Source organism: Drosophila pseudoobscura, chromosome 2, assembly GCF_009870125.1.
Source record: "Drosophila pseudoobscura strain MV-25-SWS-2005 chromosome 2, UCI_Dpse_MV25, whole genome shotgun sequence".
In the NCBI taxonomy this organism is placed as follows: Eukaryota; Metazoa; Arthropoda; class Insecta; order Diptera; family Drosophilidae; genus Drosophila; species Drosophila pseudoobscura.
Genome location: NC_046679.1, coordinates 9,446,675 through 9,467,298, shown reverse-complemented (window position 1 = coordinate 9,467,298; position 20,624 = coordinate 9,446,675). Strand labels below are relative to the sequence as shown.

Below are 20,624 nucleotides of genomic sequence, written 5' to 3'. Positions count from 1 at the left end.
GTTGCATGTTGCTCCTATTTCGCACGTCCTCTTAGTCCTCCCATGCCCCAATATACATATACGTAACAATCCCAATCCCGGTCACAGTCCCCAATCCCCAATCCCAATCCCAGTTTTATTCCGGGCTGGCTCTACTTACTTATCCCTGCCGGTGGTGAGTGCATTATTCGCCTGCAGCGGCTTGCCATTGTGCAGCCAGTCGATGGCATCGATCGCCGAGCCCGTTGTGGTGCAATTGAAATTTGCCGTTCCGCCCGAATTGACAATTTGAACTTGCGGCAATATATGCACAGATACATACGAATTGACACTGAGTCGAATTTCGATGCGCTGCTCCCCGAACTGATTCGAGGCCTGGCATATCTGCAACGAGAACGGGAGCGACGAAAGGCCACAGTTAGAGGGGAAATGGCAGATTTTTTTGGTATTTATATACGAGTACGAGTATGTTCGGAATGGAATCTCAATCCGAATGGGGGTATCCGAATGGTATGCGTATACGTCGCTCAGTGTTCTGTTTGTCAGCAGTTGGATGTTTAATGGTTACTTACCCACTTGCCCGCATCGCGTTCGTCAGCATTTTTGATGAGCAGCAACGTTCGGGAAAGTATCACTCGCTGTGACGAGGGTATGGGATAGAGGGCTGCAGAGTCGGAAACGCGATACCAGCTATAAATCAGAGAGTGTAAAGCGTAAATATGTAAAGTTCTTTGGCCATGCTTTAACTCATTATTGATTTAAATTTTGCTTTGTTTCACAGAAATTCATGTGGACCAAAAATGAACTAAAGATATGGAAAGATATGAAATGAGGCTCAAATTTGATAAGGAAACAAACTCTTCCTCATAAAGGTCACATAGAGAGTATCAGCTTCGGGTAAATATCATTGTTCAAGAAATAAATTCAACCCCTTTAGGTTCTAAAATTATTTTATTAAATTTGAAAATATATGTTTCTGGGTTGAAATTATTAGAATACCTTGTTTTTCTTTCTCAATCTTTCTGCCAAAGTACTTTATACTATTCTCACTCAATCACTTAGGTTAGAATTTTGTTTTAGTCCGTCCTGCTTTCTTTTTCTATCCATTCCAAATAGAATACTTTTCAGCACGAACTCAATCACATACAGATTCATTCACGCTCGAGCACAAACACTCTAAAAAATCAATAAAGGACTCGTAGGGAATTTCCCTGAATAAGGATTCCGCAACTACCACTTCTGTTGGACATTCCGGCCACGTAGACAGCGGCTCACGCATAAACTTATGCTAAAAACAAAATTATCGCATTTTTCCCGCATTTATAGTAATCAGGGGAGTTCTCCCTCTCTCGCTGTCTGTTTGTAAAATATTTCTGGCACTTTTCCTGTCTGCCTTAGCGTTTATGTTTTCCCACGGAAAACTTTGCTCTCAACGTGTTTGTCTTATGTTTTTTTTTTGTTCACAGCCACTCTTCGTGTCTGTCTGTCTGTCTGAATGACTGCCTGAGTCGTTGTCGCGTGTTTGCCCTTTTGCAGAAGGACTGTGAGTATGCCAGAGTTTGTGTGTATTAAGTGTTTAGAACTGCATGAAATTTTAATAAGCCCTGCTAAGTGAAACAGACTGTTAAATTATGTTCCCCCCGAGCATCGACGGTGCTTATTGCTTTACGTACATACGAGTATATTTTGCTAATTAGCTGTGACGGCCCGCCATGGGGTTACTTGATATGTGTTGTTCTTTGACTTTCATCCATTCATTACCATTCATTACTTTTTATTGTTTGGCCATCGAAGTGTTTGGCTTTGTAAGCCGATACTTTCCGAGTGGGTAAGCAAAATGATTAAGTTACTTCCAATTCCAAGCAGACTGGGACTGGTCCTGGCTCTTTATTAGTTTGTTTGTTGTGTGAGCCGTCGTCTGCTTCAGTAGATTCGTTGTCTATTAGCACATGGCTAATGCCCATGCCGGTTAGTGCCCCGGTGCTTTCAGCTGGTCCGTAAAGACTCCTAATTAGCACTAAAACAGAAGTCCCTAATATGCAATAAAGCCAGCCTCCCCTGGCAAACATTCAAATGCACTTAAGTGTTGTCTATAACCTAGAACCCTCCTCCTGTCGGCCGCTGCGTGATGTTATTTTATTGCCAACTGCGGAGATACTCAGATACAGATACAGATTTGGGCCGCCAGCAGGCAGTGGCAACAAAAACGGATAAAATTAGCCCCCGAAACGAAACAGAGCACAGAAAAGAGACGAACAAAGGCTATGGTAAAATATGGAAGTTGGATAACTCACGTGAATATGGGAAATGGATTGCCCTGTATGTTGCACGGCAGATGAACATCGTTTCCACGCTCCACGTGAATCTCCATCACGGGCTTCTGGGTGGTGCGTGGTGCCAGGTTCTTGCTTAGTTCTGTGGAAGTGTACAATGAGTGATTTTGCTGATGCTTCGCCCGCTGGGGTTGATTGTCGGAGCTTACCCTTAACCTGCAGCATCACTGCATCGCTGCGCTGCCGCTCCCCATTCAGAGTGTTGGTCACCAGGCAGCTGAACTTCATCAGGCCATCCTCGGAGCGCACAGAGCGAACGTACAGGTCCCCGGAGGCGGCCAGGACCACGTAGCGACCCGCTGTGCAGAAATAATAATCGTGGGTCAGAGAAATTGCAATTGCAGCAACCAAGGGCTGTAAGCTGAAAGAACTGCAGCAAAATCAAAGCATATCCCGCACCCACTGCGTATACGTAACCATTTCCAATAAATGTCAACGCTCTCCCATCCCAACCCCCCCGGAGCGATACTGCAACTTCATTGGTAGCACACAACAAAAAGAATTGTGTGCACATAAATTTCAGTAGCAGATAAACACCCACACCCACACTGGGTTGGGGGGGGGGGGTGTGTGTTAAAATGTGGCAACACTCACCGACATCCGACAGATCCGGCAGCAGTATCTCCTCCCCGCGATGCCAGCTGGCCACGCGTACATAGGGCCGTACATATTCCGGTATGGCGCACTTAATCAACGCCGAATTTCCCAAATAGACTTCAGTGTTTTCCACGTGCACATGGAATTGACGACGCACCACTGAGAGGCGGAGGCGGAGGCAGAACAAGAACCAGACCCAGAGTCACAGTCAGAGTCAGGGCGAGCACAAAAAGAAACAGAAACAAAAATCAGAGAAAGACTGTCAGAGATATATCGTATATACGTATGCTGGATGCTGGAAAGGAGAGAGCAGGATCCCGAGTGGAAATAAAAGTCAACAAACGTTGCTGTCTGGCCGTTGGCGCAAACGGCGCATACAGATGAGCGCATAAAACGCTTTCGGGTGTAGCAGCATCGCAATCCATGGCGACCAACCCGACCATCGGGTAACGCCTGCGACAACAGCAGGACCAAGCGGGGGCAATAAACGTGGCACAATGCAAAAATGGCAGCAGTTTAAATGAATGAAATCGCTTGAAATTACATGCAAAACGGAAGTTGAAGAGCAGACAAAATACGAAAATCGAAAGAAAGGAAAAAGAATCACACAAGAGACCAAAGGATATATGTATCTGTATGAGTGTGTCGGTGTGTGCGTCAGTGTACTCATGGAGGAACAGATCGAAGCAAATAATAGCGCTGAAGTCGACTGTAAGATACCAACTACTGAAGTTCCCTTCTTCAAGGTATATGAAGTCTCATAGTTCCATTTACAATCCACATTCTCACATTTAAATTCGATATTAAATGGACAAGGAAATGAGTTGGAATACATCAGAAAAGCTGTTATTGATGATAAAAAGTTTCTGGGGTATACAAGGAGTCGATTCCTTTTGCCTGTTGTTCTTTTAACTCGTAGAAAAAGAGTGACACAAATGATACACATGGAAAATGCAGAGTGTAAATATTGAATGAGATTTTAAGCGACTATCATGCATCGTTGGTTTTTTGGGGACAGTGCTGGGGGATTGGTTTACTCTGGGCTTGGGGCTGTGGGCCAGTAAGTAAATACGCTCAACGCTCGCTTTTTTCGAGGTCAAGCATTAAGAGGCCTGCGAACGGGGAAATGTCAACAGAGAGAGGATAAAATAATTAAGTTAATTTCGGGCAGAATGTTGTAGAGGGAGGGGGGGGAAAATATGTTGCATTGATCGCCTCAAGGCGTGATGGCAGCACATGTCAGGAAATGCACAGGAAATGAATGTTATATGAGGTGAAATAGGAAAAAAAAAATGGTGGAAAGAAAGAAAAACTGGCGCACAGGTGACAGGCCCAGGGTGGTGGCAGAAAGCAGAATCGCAAAGAATGCAGGGACACCCATCGGCGCAGAGGAATCCGCCTGCTCCAAACGTGAGCAGCTTCGAAATGCTGTCAACATAATGCGCCCAACAGCTTTTCCCTCCTCGCGGATCCCCTGAAGCCCCACCATAGTTGGCGTTGCATGCTAATGGTGGGAGGCAGTGGCAGTGGCAGTGGCAGTGCCAGTACCTACAGCCTTCCACACTCCACTCTCAATAGTCGGCCAGCTACTTTACTGTACTTTACGCTTACCTGCCTGCACCTGAACGTTGCGACTGAGAATGGTGCCTGCCTCGTTGCTGGCCTTGCAGCGGTAGGTGGCCTCGTGCACATCCGTGCGATAATATTGCGCCAAAAACGGTGGGAAGTGCAGCGTGCCGTTGCCAGATATTTTCCTAGAAGTACACAAAAGAACCGAATGGCGAAAGGCAAAATGCAATATTTTAGTGGGCACATTCTTCGGGCTTCGTATTTATTTATTTATTTATTTGGAAGGAAGAAGGAGTGCGACTGAGGCGAGAACGTAACACACAAATTTGTTCCACAAAAGCGCCAGCAAAGTGCCTGCCATTTGCTGGCGAGTACCAGTATTTTTACGAGCATGGCACACAGGTCCAACTACATGGAGCGCAAAGTGTGAATTTACATAAAAATGCAATAAGCGTAATGCTGTGTGTAGTCATAGAGGAATACTTATATCTATGTATAAACATATACACATATTTTACATATGCATGTGCATTTGTTGAACATAAATGATATGAAAGGGTCTAAGCTGCTGTAGTTTGCGGTAGTAGACTCTGCAACAACAGCTTTGGGATGTCCAATGTCTGCCTTTGCATTCTGTATTTCTTAGTTATTTCGTATTCGAAATCAAATCGTAATTACTAACATTTCTCTCGCATTCCCAGGGATTCCCTTGCTGCCTGCCTGCCTTGTTCCGTAATCCGAATGTCAGTGCACATGAGATGCCAAATCAGACTTTAAGCTGCCACAGGGCTTTAAGCCATTTGATTATCGTTGTGGCTGCAACAGAACACAAAACCCATCAGGTTCCCATCACATAACTCATGCAGGCCCCATCATCCAGTCCTGCTGCAGTCTCACTGCCAGTGCCCGCTAATCATCTCCACTGCAGTCGGGACTAACAAGCACCGACGACAAGGATGAGGATTCGTATGGGGTCTGGGGCTGGGCTGATGCAGAGTTGTCCTTTGCGAGATGGCAAACAGCATCAACCGAAAAAGGGAAAACTTCATCAAGCGCTGTTTTCAAAAATGTTTAAGTGCCAGCAATTTGTTTACGTCTATTGCGTTCGCAGGGAGCACAGGGAAAAAGAGCTTTCCATTCCGTTGTCCGTTCTCCGTGCTCCGTTCTCGGCTGTCCGTCGACAGTTTTTCCGTCCGTCTATCCGTCTCTCTGTCTGTTGGTTGGGTAGATAAGTACACGTCCTATATATGTACGTATACAACCCGTCACTTGAACTGAACTATGCTCTTTAGTAGCTTAAAATAAATTTTGTTTCATTTCTATGCACTGCCGTCGCATTCGAGTTCCTCTCCTCTTTTTTTTCGGGGCGACTCACACACTTGTAATGCCCGGCTTTTGCCGTGAGTATGTGTGTGTGTGGGACATATCCTGTGTGAGATCACGTATTTGGAATGACATTTCATTTTGCGAAACATAAAAATTCTTTTAGTAAATTTCGTTGCCATATGTGTTGCCCTGCGTGTGTTTTTACAATGTTTTATAGGTATTCATTTTCGGGTCGTGCCGTGGCATGTGCGCTATTTTTTACGATTTATTTCGGTTTCCGTTTGGTTTTATTTGCGCGCGCTTTCGTTACATAATAATCCGTTTAAGAGCCCTCCGTATGGATCAACAGCAATTTGTTAACAGCAGCAGCCTAAACCAAACAAATAGTTGCGGATGCAAATCTATGCGAGTGTATGCGTTAATTGTGCAGAGCCCCGGCTAATGGAGGCCAGCAGGAAAAACCGCAAATTAAAGATTTACTTGTGTTTGCACTTGAACGACTAATGTACTCGTCTTGATTAATGTTGCAAGTACGTGTGTGCACTCTCGCATCGCATTTAAGTTGTCAGGCGACATTTTTAATATTTTAAATGTTCACAAAGCTGCCACAGACAAATAGATAGAAGTGAGCGGGGGTGGGGTAGATGGACTGGCGTTGTGGTTGGGGCCTGGCATTAACATATGACTGCCGCAGATGCCGTTGCAGCAGCAGCAGCAGCATTACTTTTGTGCAATTTCTTTGGCCTTTTCAGGCAACAAGCAAGGCGCGCCTTTGTTGGGGCCCCTCGGTCTCTGATGCTTCCATTGAAACCGCTGCCACAAAGAGGCTTCTGGGGAATGCGTCTGTTAACATTGATTTTCACAGCTCGACTTTGCAGCGTCTTCGCGCAGGCACGCAGCAATGTCAATTAAAACGAAAGCGATTCCAGAAATAACTTTAATGCAGGGCCCCCCGCGAACAGAAGCCGCAACAATGTGACTTCCAAAACCGCCGTCAGGAAGCCAGACGGCACATACTTATGCAAACACACACTCACAGACATACGCCGATTATTACATAAACGCATTGTTGCGGCGACCGCAAAACTTACCTCAGTCCCGGCACCTGAGTCGCCAGCGTTCCGTCGCGCAGCACCCAGGACACGACGGGCGGTGGGTGGCCGTGCGCCGTGCAGCTAACCTGTGCTCCCGTATCGTTGCCAAAGAGCAGCCGGGGTGCGGGCTCCAGCAGGAATGTAGGTACACGTAAGCCGCTTGTGGCCAGGACTGGCGGCAGTGGCAGGAACACGAGCAGCAGCAGCAGCCCTAATGCTGTGGCAGTGAGCGCTGAAAAGGGGTAACCCCCAAGGAGAGGTGGAAAGAGAGCGTGTAGCAGGTTAATTATCAACATTGTCGTTATACGTATACGAGTATAGTTTGCTTAAAACTTTAATGTCGTTGTAGCTGTTGCTGCCGGCAGTCAGCCCTCCCCAGCCATGTGTGTGCTTTGTGCCTCAAGTGCAACTCATAAATGCGGTTAATTTGGATTCGGTTTCGTTCGCTTGCCACAGGGGCAAGCCTGATTCGCAGCCGAGCCTCCTTAGCAGCGGCTTGCGTGGATGCAGTTCACTTTTCAGATATATTCATGCAGTCTGAGTTGTTTATTTGCCAGAAGCCAGCAGCCACAGGAGCAGGAGCAGCAGTGCAACGAAAACAGGAAGGGCATTCAACACTGAACACCGACACTGGAGATACTCTTCCAGGTAATAACATAAAATAGTACAGGGATGCAAGTACGTACATTGCAAGCTTCTGTGCTGCAAAAGTCGTCTAACTCTTCTGAAAGGGTATAAAAACTCAGAACTTACCTTTTGACTTGGCTAGAAGAAGAAGCTCTAATAAACTCATTTCGTTGCATGTAAATTCTGTGTTGGATGTAGAAAATTAAATTTAGTTTCGTTTATTATTCCAGCTGCTTGTTTATTTTCTCAATATGCAATATGCAGGAACATCTACGGGCACAAAGGTCGGTCTTTCGTTTTGGTTGTGTTTGCCTTTTGCATAAACTGCTTGCTGTTTGCTTATTTCTGTTTTTCCTCTTTTCTGTTTTCTGTTTTTGTTTGGAATATTGTGCAGTTATGTTTCCTTTGTATCCAGCCACCTGAAATATATAGAAAACGAAAGCCAACGTTTTAATTTACATATGCATTATGAAAATGTTTGGCTTTCTTTTGTTTGGCTGGCCAATTTGTAAAACTCAGAGTCTCGAGAGCAACAAAAAAAAAAGGAGGAGTTTTAGCAATTATTGCATGCTTCCGGCCAGTCCGAAATGTTTTTGTAAATAAAGATTGGCAGAGTCAAATATAAGCTAAAATGTGTCGTTATATATTTAATGATGAGAATAGTTTTGGGGCAATTATTATTATTATTCAAACTTTTATTATTGTCTGAACATTAGAAGCTCGAGGATGATAAGTGGAACAGTTCAGAGAACCTTTTAGAACCGTGTTTCAGACTGAATATCTTCGGAATACAGTGTGAAAGCTATGCATGTTAAATATCATTTATGTTACCCTTGCACCCTGTACTCTTAAATTTCAATATGCATACCCGATGAAAGCGTTTCCCCCAAACTCTTCTGTGTATTTTCGTGTCAAGTTCAAATCATTTTCGTGATAAAGGACACTGGCTGGGCAACGATTTGCAGTCTGAGTTGCGCAAACAATCCAAGCGACAATTACAACAATACGATTCGGGATACAGAGCACAAAGTGCTGAATAAATACGTATGCCAGACTCGACAACACACGACGACATAGGCGAGAAATCAACATCAGTCCGCCGCATTGGGAGGCTTCTGGTACTGGTACTGCCACTGCCACTGCCTCTGCCACATCCACAACTTGTAGCCGTAAATACATGGACGACACACACTCGCACAGAGAGCAATCCTCCGTTTGCTTTGCTGTAGAGCTCTTGGTAAATACATTTAACGAGTATTTATGAGCGAGCATACGAAATGAATGACTTTTGCCATCATTAAATTTTATTTGGAATGGCACAGGCCAAGTTCTCTCCGCTTCGCTCCAACCCCATGGAATACATGAGCGCCCGACTACAATGAAGAAGACATAAACATGTTTTGAGGTCGAGAAGCAGGAGTTCAACAGCCCAGTAGAAAGTTCGAGCCGAATCCTTTTCCATCCTTAGTCGGGCGGGCACTTAGCTTAGCGACTAAATAAACATCATCATGACACCCATTACAAGAATCGACAGGAGCTGGAGAGTCTGGGCGGGCGAAGGGGAAGGTCTATTTGGGCGGTGAGGGTCACACTGAAGAGTTCCTTTTTATGTTTGCAACTTGACACCTTTTCATTGAGTGGCGGGGCGGCTTAGACGGTCTCGACCCATGTGTGGGCGTGTGTGAGGCATCTCTGTTTGCATTTAATTGAGAATTTTAAATGATTTGTTTATTTTTGCAGCGTCTTTTGTCGAGCGATTTGCCACGAGCAATTCGTTTCTTTGCCTAACACTTGCACGGCGTCACAGTCATTACAAACAAGAGAGAGAAAAAAAGGAAACGGAAACCTGAGTGTGTGGGCTCTTTCTCTCAGTGTGGGTGGGTGGGTGCCTGTGTTTGCCTTTCATTTTTAATGAGTTTTTATTTTCCCGCTTTTGTGTGTCGCTCTCTGGCCCGTCCAACTGCCAGAGTCTGTCTCCAAGCGCTCCTGCTTCAGGCGGCAGTTGGAGAGACCTGAGGCCGGGGCATCTCCAGTTGTCAGGATACTCGTACTGCCACAGCCTCCGCTCCAGCTCCGTCGCACAAAGCGATTACTTTGGCTTGTCCCCGTATGTGTGCCTGGTGTCATAACTGCTAACTGTCAGCAAATTTGACACTAAATACGAGTATGTGGCCGCCGCTTTAGTTCTGTCACTCTAGATTATGGTAACTCCCGGCTCCGGCACATGTGTCTGAGAGCGGGTGTGCGTGTTGAGCTCTGGTTTTATTTAGTTTATTTATTTTTCTGCGATGTGTGACTATGAACATTATGGCTGTTTATTTGTTTTGATAATCCAGTGGCTGCGAAAACACACGCTCCTGTTGGCGTTGTCCCCAGCGTGGCAAAAGTTTTTTTCCCAACGTTTCGCTAATTGACTATGAATTATTCAATAGATGTTCTTCAACTGGGGTAATTAAATAGCGTAAATGGATCGTAGTTTTACCAAAAAGTTGAATATTGGTAATGCTTGTCTTTGCCCGTCTAAATTAACTTTACCTTTAAATACAAATAAATCCCGGCATTTCCAATTCCGATTTTTGCGCTTGGTATATGCGTTTATAAATCCATCAGTCAATCAGACAAATAGACTTATACATATGTTAAGATATCTTAAACCTAAAACCGTTCTTGTTAGATATACTAGCTGACCCGTCATGTTTTTGGAACGATGTTATTTGATAGCATAATGTGAATGTGCTCGTGGACCTCTGGAACAGGCTTGAAACTGTATCCGTGCCGATGAGCAAGTCCGTTTTAGGTCCGAAAAACATACCATCTCACTCATGTTTGAATTTGAGCGATGGCAATGGGGACATTCTTTGTCTATACCACAAATCAGCTATTTCAGATGAGCGGATTACTCAATATTTGTCTCGTTAGATGTATTATACATACAAGCATTAGTTTAAGGAATTCTATAGCCCTACCATTGTGCATGTGTACTTATTGAACAGTTCTCGTATGCTTTTGAAATAACTATTGCATTTGTTCTGCAAGTATATTCTTCGCTTTTTAATCCGACAGACAAGAAAAACTTTAGAAACATCTTGAGTGACTTTCGACTATATCTCAATGTGAAAATGTGGTAAGGCGGCAACCTTATTAACACTAATTTGACTCAGACTGATATTTTCATCTTATTCCTGACATTTCAATAGACAGACAAGTAGAGGCTTAAAAACTTTTGTGAAAATCTGAAGGGACTTTCGAAGTCTTTGACGGTCACTTGGGACTGGGGACACCAAAAGGTTTCCTCAACTTGAAGCAGACACTGTGAACTTTTGTTACATAAGATACCTAGGAGTATCCTAAGAAAGGTAGATTTTTTTGAGAATGTGTTAAAATGTATTGAAATTGCGCTACTCATCCTCCAGCACCAGCTAGATGATAATAAGCCAATGAGAGAGCTCCCCAAGAAAGCATTAGCACCCTGAAGCTTAGCTCCAACAATTGGCAACAGTTGCTAACAGGGTAATCAATCTTGCACAATGAAATCCCCAAAAGAGGCTACTTGCAAGGGCTCCTGCCACTGCTGGCCAATGGGCCTGGATACTCCAGGAGTCCTCAGCGCGGCATGCACCTTGAGCACACGAGTGGACGGATGGAGGTGTTTTTTTTTGCCCCGTGTATGTTTTGTGCGGTGTGAAAGGCTTTGGGTGGGAAACGCCACAACAAACAGCAACAGCACGATGCAGCGTAAGCAAAAGCAATAGCAGTGTGGCAACAGCAACAGCAACAGCAAGAGCAACAATTCAAAGACTGGGGCACCCTTGGTCATGCCTCCATGTGTTTCAGAGGCAGTCGAGCGCAAATGCCATGCCACCCTCTAGCCACCCCCTCACTAGGTGCCTGGCTGAGGTTAAACGTTGCTGCATCCGCAACTGCCACGCCCTTATCCGGTGAGAGGCGCGGCTGGAGAGGGTGGCAGGCGTTAAGCAATATAATTTTTCTTGCTTTGAGTCGGAGCTGTTGAATCGTTTTAATGCTCGTCACCTGCGATGTTTGCTTTCTTTTTATTCTCGGCCCTCGCTTGCAGGCGCAGTGCATGCAATGTGAACTGTGTTATGCATACTCGTACTCGTACTCGTACTCGTACTTTGGGGCGGATGTGTTTGCGTTTAGCGTCGGTTGACAGCCTGGCAATTTATATGCCCGACTTCCTGCCCAACGGGAGTTTAAAGGCGACTTTAAGCAACACAACAGGCGCCCCAACCCAAGCAATTTCCTGTCGCCAGCACCCACTTCAAGCTCTCTCCTTCCCAATCCCCCTAAACAATGGATCCATTTGCACTCGCCCAGACTGAAGTGCAACTCTTTGGTTACGGCCAACAATGGCTTAGGCCGCAAGTCAAAGAGCATCCGTCGCGGACTCCATACTCGTAAATGGCTATGGCTACGGCTATGGCTATGGCTACGGCTATGGCTATGGCCCCGCACAAAAGCGGCCACTGGAACAATGTACCCAGCTCCCCAGAACCGGACAGAAGTGGAACTCGAACTGGAGACTGGGACTAGGACTGGGCGGAAATCCAAAGGCGACGAGCCACCTAATAACATTTTTCCCTGCCAGCCGCCTTCCCCTATGCAGAGTGGTCCTCCTCATTTCGCGTGTCCCAACAAATGTTTGGCCACCTTTTATATTACATCAATTCTGGCACAACAATTGTCTGCCGGGGCCGCACAGCAACAAGAAAAATGAGCCAAAGCAACAAAATGTAATGGGCGCGCATATTTTTTGTTCTCCCATGGCAACTTTCTATTGTTTGTCGTTGCAATGCTCCCGCTCCCAACGGGGATCAAGAGGTGGCAGATACTAGTATATATTGTATGTACCCGTACATATAGAAAGGTAGAATGGTATGGGATAGGCAGCAGCTGGGGCAGCTAACGGTTCAGCGATGCTGCATTGTCACATTGACAGACCCCCGAGCTGGGGGCTGGGGGCTGGGGGGCTGCCGCTTTATCATTGTTCTTGTTCTTGTTCTTGTGTCCCTCTGGCGTTTTGGAGTGCCTTTGTGCCATTGCTGCCTCTGATGCCACTGTCACCGCCGCTGTGTGTATTTCTCGTGCAGCGAGAGGTTCTTGTTGTTATTATGAATAAAGTTGACTTGAGTGGATTGCGAGGGCTTTGGCCATGGCGCTGTCTTACAAATAAATTTAATTGGTACAAGAGCTGACAGCGAACCTCGCAGAACTCTTTAAACGGCTGAATGTTGCGGTTGATGGCGAGTAAAGGTGATAAATGAGGAAGTAATTTGCGACGGAATTGGTGCTATGGAAGGACGTGACGATATAATGAGATCACAAATTACAGCAGCACTTGGAGAAACGGTTATGTCTTATAGGGCGTTGATTGCATTGCATGGGAAGGCTACAAAAACTCTGAAAACTTTGACGAATGTTTCGAAAATCCAATAAATTCTAGTACGAAGCAATGCGCAATATTTATAAAAGATACTCGTAAAAGCAACAAAGAAAAAGCACTGCTCGTAAAACATTCCAATAGAAATGTACACGTTTTTCCAACCCGAATTCCCTTTTGCTTTGTAAGGGCCCTATCACAGCCAGAGCTCTCTTTCCGATTGGCTTTTCACTTCCATTCGGTGCATACAAATATTTTCACAGATTAAATTTTAATAGAGGACCCTACCCGCCTGGGACCCATCCCCCTAACCGGCAGCCAATTCCAGCCCGTTCGAGTGGCAATGCCAACCTTATGCAACATTCGAGCTTATCTAGGGGCAATGCATAATTCAATAGCTTGCGGATCCCAGAAGCAAGACCCCAAAATACGCCAACGATACAGAGAGAAACGGAGAGAGAGAGAGAGAGGACGAGGAGAAGCGAAAAAGGATACCAAAAAGCCATCGAAGTTGTGCAATTTTTATTGGCGCTGCAAAAGCCACTGCAACTCAATTTGCTTAAACTAAGCAGCACGGAAATTCCGAGCCGAGCGGAAAATAAAAACTGCGAATCATTCAGTGAAATTACCTCGTTATCTTGGGCCACAGACTGCTGCTGGATTTGCTTTTCGAGTCCCAGCTCCTGCTCCAAATGAATGGGAGTCCTTAGTCTCTTAGAGGAAAGCTGCATGCATGCAAGATCTTCGGCCAGCCAGCACTTACATTGAGTTGTCTGGCATCAAATTGTGATTTTATTATTTTTGGCACTCAGCCAGGGAATGCCTCATGCACACACACACACACACACAGACACATGAACTAACACATATGGCTGGCAGCTTACATATGCTAGACGAAAAAAAATGCGGCTGCATTCAACAATTGCCAAAAGGTGGCCAGAAAAAAACATATAAGGAGTGGGTGGAAAAGAAGGAGGCGGATACAGAGCAGAAAGGAGCCTCGCGACCATAAATTATACGCAGTGCATAGACGGTAAATTTTTATGGACTGTGACTAGGCTACGATTTTTCATCCTTCTTCCTTTTATCCTCCGCTGTCCTCTCTCCTCCTTCCGATACGTTTTTTCCTGGTTCCTTTTTTTCGCTTTTTTTTTTTTGCTTTCTGGCTATTGTTGCCGCAATTTTATCACACTTTGATAATCGCATGGCACATGCTTCACGGCACGTCAGCGTTGACAGCGCCGTGGCCATTCGATTCAATTTGCCGCCTGGCAGCGCTCTGCGCTCCATAAAGTTTCACAAAAAGTCACCATTGTAGCTCTTCGTTGCCTGTCGGTTGCTGCTACATTTGCATTTTTCCCACGACTGACTGGGAAATTGGAATTTCGAAGGAGTTTCTCAGTTTCTTTTTCGGGTTCACTTTGCAACCTTTTTCACACTTTTCCATTAGCCTTCACTTTGCAGACCTCGGCCGGCCTGCTTAGCGCTCAAATTATTTCACCTTTTATTCAATTTACTTTATCCACTTGCCAGGGCTACCCCTCGCTGTGTCTGCGTGTGTGTGTGTGTGTTGTGTATGCACCAGCCAGCTTCCGTTTCCGCTTCCGTTCACGTTAGGGGGGCGTCCGAGGCACACACAAAGCGTTTCGGGCCAGCGAAAATCCACTTTTGTTACATTTTTTATGAACACATTCGTGCGGACAAATAACCCGTAAAGTCAGTAAAATCCACGATAAAACCAAACACCATACACACACACACAAACCGAGAGGTCTCACAGAGGCCCAGACACACACATGAGCAAGCGAGAGAGCAAACAAAAATGTCAGCAAACAAAATTGTGCTGCATAGTTTTAGGCAGCAACAAAATCACACAGCCCAGCAGACCCACACAGGCACACACGTGTACATTGATACATATTTATCCCTTTATGCCCAGACACACACGCACACACCACACACGCATACATACATACACACACTGGCCACTATCACCGATGGCGCTCTAGCTGTAGTCACTCCCCGAGGCGGCAGCGGTAACGGCAGCATCCATTAATGCTTTTTCCATTAAATCCCCAAATAGTGCCTAGCACACACACACTCACCCATACACCGATACATTTCAACTATCACATGTGTGTGTGTGTGTGAGTGTGTGTGGAAGGATATGCTTAACTAATACTAAAACACTGTGATTCTGCCATTACCACTCGCAACAATTTCCGATTTCGTCCGATGGACACGTCCAAACAGTTCGAAACGCCGGCAATGACTGAATCCTGCAATCGTCCTTTGCTGCCTGCTGCCTGCGTTACTGCCAGCAGCCTCTGCCCGTATCATCCTCGACAGCAGCGTCTGTCGGTGGGGCTTATCTCTGTCAGCGTAATCGCTTCACACCCGCCCCCAAGCCCCAGTCCGGGCTGTAACTGTAACTGTTGCCACACGTGGCCCCCAATCGAACGGCGCCGACTGCTCTGCCAGCTCCGCAGTCAACGCAGCGCCGACGCAGGCTTTGGTGTTTCTCTTCTCTCGCTTGGCGCTCTCTTTGCTATCTGTCTGGCATGCACCAACAAAGAGAGAGGAGAGCATTCTGTGGCATAGAGTGAGAGAATGAGTAAAACAAAGTCTCAGACAAAGCGAGAAAGACAGAGCGAAGAGCGGGACGGAGGCAGAGTGCACTTGTTGTTGATATTGTCGTGCATATTTTAATATAATACATTTTAGAAAAATTTAAAAAACAGAAAAGTGTTCAGTGGCATTCAGATACCCACCCGATAATTGTTGAAAAAATTATTTTATTTAGACGAATGCCTTGAAATGCCGAGGTTACAATTTTTACAAAAAACTAATCAATTCGACTTTCCATGAGTTTTTCAATATAAAATTAAACTGATTTAAGGCTGTACTCTTCAAACTTAAATAAAATCGAACAATTGTTTTTATTTATCTGACAACCCGTATTTATTTTAATATCTATTCAATGCTAAGCCATCATTCTATTCATTGTTATTTCATAAAATATTCGAAATCTCATCTGTCAATAACCACAAAGTTCAATACCTTTGACTAGTTTTCTATCCTTATTTACATTTACTTTTTTTGCCATTTCCATTCAGAGTACAACTCGTTTTGCCATTTCACAATCCTGCGGCTCTGTGGTCCATGGGCACTTCATCACCTCGGCGGTGGCATCTGACATCATAAATCACGCGGACTGTCCGATGCACGAATGCCACTTTGGCGCCAAAAGTTATGCTACATAAAGCACGACAGCCAACCACGAGTCTGTTTCCCTCTCTCCCTCCCGACCATGGCACGCCGTTTTTTATCAACGCCAGCACCGCCTTACTACGCGACTTTTAGCGTAAACTGTCATTCAGCTTTTCGCTCACACATTTTTGTTATTTGTTTACCCTTCATGTTCACCCCCACTCTTCAGTAAATTGGTCGAGCACGTGTTGCTTCCGCTGCTGCTGTCTCTCTCTGCTGTCAACAAACGCAGAGCGCAGGCGCGCTCTTCCGGCGCCGACTGCGGCAGAGCACTGGCAGAATTTGAAAGTTTTTCAAAAAAATACTTGACCTAGGGCAAATCGAAAGGCAGCGAGCGGGCGAGCATGTTGCACGCATTGAATGCCACTTGAACAGACACACATACTCGTTATCGTACACATGCTCGTGCGCTGGGAAGTGTGGCTGTGTGGTTGAGAGCTACAGCTGTCAAAGCGCATTATCATTTTCATATATCATGGCAAATACGAAAGGTTATTCCCATATCGTGCGGTCGTAACGAGGGGGAAAGGTGAAAGCTATTATGATGTTTCTGTGCTCCGGCAAAATGATGAATCCACTCAATTTCCAGCACTTGCCGCAGGCGGGAGAGGCACGGCACCCACTTGGGCCGATAAATCATCGCCGGGCGTCAAATGAAATTGCATAACTCGATTGCCAGCCAAACATATTTGCTTTGTCATTAATATTTCCATACAGGTATGCTTTGCCCTCTGCCTTCTTCATTCTGCTCGCTGCTCTTTCCTTTCCCGCTGCCGGCTCTGGTCTTTTGCTAAGCAGCGTGGATATTGAGTATACGCACCGTGCGACTCACTGGCGAAAATGCTTTGTAATTAAATTTAAAAGCATTTTATGCAGCGCAGCTTAAGTGAATTATTAGCAGACACATACAAACAAGAGCCAGGACAGCCACATGAGAATGGAGGACTGGGGGCTACGCTTAAACAAATGACTTTGGCCATTTATGTGCAGCTCTTAAATAAATTACAAAATTGTTATAATTTAGCGAGAAGGCAGGACCAAGGGCCGACAAGCAAGAGCCCGGGCCTGCAAGCTTGAAGCTATTGAAGATGTTTTGCTGCTGGGTCCTGTTGCTTTTTGCTCGGCCTTCCGCATGTGTGTGGCATGATGGTGTGTGGCTTTTTGCGCCTTTTCGTGTCGGAAATTGTTTGGTGTGAACTTGGGCCCAAGCAAATGGCATAATTTACGTAGTCCGCTTATCTCGGCATTTAATTTTAGATTTACGGCTTTAATGGCTATCCGGCAGGCAGTGCCTCTTCGTGCCAGTTCTCCTTTGGTTTAGATAAGTATAACCCGAGTTGGCATGTCTGAATTTTATGACCAGGAAGGGACTATTTATGTTCCAGCTCTAGCCATCCGTGGGCTCTAAAACATGGCATCTGCAAAGGTTCTACTTACTTGGTTGTACATGTATCAAAGTAAGACAATTATAAGAAACCCGTCCAATGTACTCTGGGAATATTCATTAATTTTTGGTGCCTCTTTCACTATTTTATATACCTCCTAAGGCTTCACGCAACAAAAGTTGCCAAGTATAATAATAATTAACTTTATAACCCTCAAATAGTTCCCATAACCTACAGTCCCGAAACTTTTCCAAACTCGTTTCAAGTTCATCAAGCTTTCGCACCTTCCATTTTCAATTTCCAGCCCCCTCCCAGGCCAGGGCCAGGACCAGAACACACACACCCAGAGACGTCATAATTTGTGCTTAAAGTGTCATTAAAATATAATTACGCCACAACAATAAAAAGCCCCAAAAATAAGCAAATTATTTAAGTTGCCATGGCTGACACAATGCTAATACAAGCTCTCCCCCCCTTGGGTGCTTATCCTCCCCCTCTCTGGAGCCCAAAGCCATGGATACCCTGAACTTTCTCTTGCCGCAACAACTGCAACAACAATAACTACGAGAGAAGCGGCAGCAGCAGAGAAGGAGCTGAAGGAGGAGGAAAAAGTGTTTGGCAGTACACGAAAAGTTTTCGCCGAGGTTGGGTAGGTCTGCAATGCTTGTTGAGTGGTGCAGACCGCAACAGTCTGGCCCCAAAGAGGGCGACGGTGATGGTGCCGATGATGATGCCAGTCGTGGTCTCTGGCCTGGTGCCGGTGCCGGTGCCAACAAAAAGCCATAACAAGACCGCATCATTATCATGAAGGCAAGAAATAGAGCAACGGTGCCAGCAGCCAACAGCCAGCAGGAGCCAGGAGCCAGCAGCCACCAGCCAACTGCCAACAGCCAGATGAAGAACGAATCGGAAGCGTGGTGCTGTGGCAAACCCAGGACAGCAATTTTGTGGCTGGGACTTGCTCAGCTTGTTATAGCAGCAGCAAAATTTAATAAGCGTTTTATTATATTACAAGAGCACCAACAACCACACCCGCCCTGCCATAGTCATACAGTCAGCAGCCATGGCAGCCAGTGAGTGAGAATCATAAGACAAAGTTCGCTGAAAATCCGAGCCAGGGGCAACACTTGTTGCTATCCCTACGCCCATTGGCCAAATGTGTTAATTGTTGGTTAATCGATTACTGACTCTAAACTCGTAAATATTCGATAAAATGCATCATCAATTTCATGGACAGATCATATCTGGCTTGGGTCAACAACTATGAAAAGTAAACTTTTAGTGAGGTCGAAAAGTTTTGAACTTGCACCTCCTCCTCGTAATATTAATAGTTTTTGGCAGATTTTGTGAGTTCGCTGAGGTGGATAATTGTGCGGCGTATCGGCAAAACCAGGAGAACAACTCCATTGCGGCTTGTGGGTGCTTGTGGATATGGTTCCCGTTCCCCCATCTTAGGCAATCGGCAATCGAGGTTCATTTGCCACGCTTCATTGGGTTTTATTGAAGCACTGGAAATGCGAGTGCGAGGTCTGCGGCTGGTCATTTCATTTACCTGTGCGCATTGATAAGTGGCAAATTGTTTAAGCCATAAATCATTTAAGCCATCGTTTAATATGAGCTCTAGCCTGACAGGGAATTAATTAAATGACCATTGAGTCAAGGCTGGTGGATAGAGTGCGTCCGAAAATGTTTGTTAATGAAAGTGCAATAATTTATACATGCCCTCGGATTTTAATGCATTTTTGTGGCATTTAAATTGCTTGACTACAGCATGAATGCAGCGCCGGTGGTTACGCATACGCCACGTCCGCCCGGCTCCATGCCAAGCGGTAGTACGTCTGGTCTGGTCTGGCCTGGCAATTATTGACATCGACTTGTTGGCGGCATGCAATTTCCGTTGATGCGTGGCAATGCAATTATGAAAATTATGCGACAGTCAACTTTCTCCTCATCGTCTCTCCTCGTCTTCCTGAGCAAATCACTCAGTGTCCGTAGATAATGTCAATCTCCCAGGCTTGCGAGGAAACGAGCAAAAACCCTATAGCTTACATTCCAACTGAAAGATACCCTCTGCTCGTCAGAAGAGAAATTTCCCAAAAATCTCCAAAGCAAAATGGATGCAAGGACTATAGCAAATATTTGAGATTTCTTTGAAACAAGTATCTCCATTATTGGAAATTACTAAAGTTGGCTGATCAAAAATAAGTTCGCATTTGATCGAGTACAATATACCCTCTGCTGTACGAGAGTACCTCGCATAAAAAGATAGAAAATTGCACCGCACATACTTACTCATACAGCCAGAACTCTGATATACACATACGTAGGCGGGGCAGACTCGAAGCGAGCTGTCAGCGTCTACTGACAGGGCTTTTGTGTAGTTGACTTAAGTTCATCCTCAGACCCGCCCCCCCCTGCTCGTATGTGTGTTGGGTTGGGAGAGAGAGAGAGTGGGTAGAGAATGAGAGTGCGGGCGCGGGTCTGTTGCGCCAGCATTACTTGTCAAGTGAGCTTCAATTTCAATGACATTTAAGTGTGCCGTCGACTTCTTGGTCGTCCTGCCCCGGCTCCTTCTATTTCTGCCACTGGCACTGTCATTGCGGGTGATTCTGCTACTGCTACTGCTGCTGCGGCTGCGGCTGTGTTGCATTTGACACATAAGTGGCCTTTAATGATATCAAACTTCATGTTCCTGCTGCTTCCACTGCCTGCGTCCTTAGTTTGCATGCCTAACTTTTTCATTGAGTTGTCATTGCGACCCTTTCATTTTGTCGAGTTATACGCCAGATAAGGATGCTCCAGAATACTGGGATTGGGCCAAAGCAAGCAGACAGCCATTTTCGTTGTCGTTGTCGTTGTAGTTGTCGTTCCCAGCAACTGGAGGTTCCGCTGATAAGGACTCCTCATGGATCAAGTGTCATCAGGGACAAATTTCATCTGAGCGGGGGCTTACTCAAAACAACGAGTCGCAAGGTTGTAACGATTTAAGAGTTACATTCTTGAGCAGAGTAGGGAAGTATTAACTAAAGTAACTAATATAGAA

General features: G+C 45.5%; 2 protein-coding genes across 9 annotated transcripts in view; both read right to left on the bottom strand.

Moving 5' to 3' along the window:
• Dscam3 (Down syndrome cell adhesion molecule 3) overlaps positions 1–15,236 on the bottom strand; it is a 29,138-nt gene extending 13,902 nt beyond the window's left edge. For 6 of the 8 annotated variants that reach the window (XM_033385655.1, XM_033385651.1, XM_015181594.2 and 3 more), the window contains exons 1-10: positions 15,134–15,236; positions 13,556–13,699; positions 7,652–7,944; positions 6,896–7,130; positions 4,521–4,663; positions 2,907–3,068; positions 2,462–2,611; positions 2,274–2,394; positions 552–669; positions 140–363 (exon numbers count right to left, since the gene is read on the bottom strand). In XM_033385655.1, coding sequence (XP_033241546.1) covers positions 140–363; positions 552–669; positions 2,274–2,394; positions 2,462–2,611; positions 2,907–3,068; positions 4,521–4,663; positions 6,896–7,130; positions 7,652–7,691 — 1,193 coding nt within the window. In that variant the 5' untranslated portion in view covers positions 7,692–7,944; positions 13,556–13,699; positions 15,134–15,236. The remainder of the gene's footprint in view (positions 1–139; positions 364–551; positions 670–2,273; positions 2,395–2,461; positions 2,612–2,906; positions 3,069–4,520; positions 4,664–6,895; positions 7,131–7,651; positions 7,945–13,555; positions 13,700–15,133) is intronic. The other 2 variants (XM_033385652.1, XM_033385653.1) reach the window with 2 other exon arrangements.
• A 4,569-nt stretch (positions 15,237–19,805) lies between these two features.
• LOC26532147 (uncharacterized) lies at positions 19,806–20,624 on the bottom strand. Its single transcript, XM_015181587.2, has 2 exons — positions 20,194–20,624; positions 19,806–20,149 (listed from the first exon to the last, which is right to left on the bottom strand). Exons 1-2 carry the CDS (start codon positions 20,321–20,323, stop codon positions 19,980–19,982), a joined length of 300 nt encoding a protein of 99 aa, XP_015037073.2. The 5' UTR covers positions 20,324–20,624; the 3' UTR covers positions 19,806–19,979.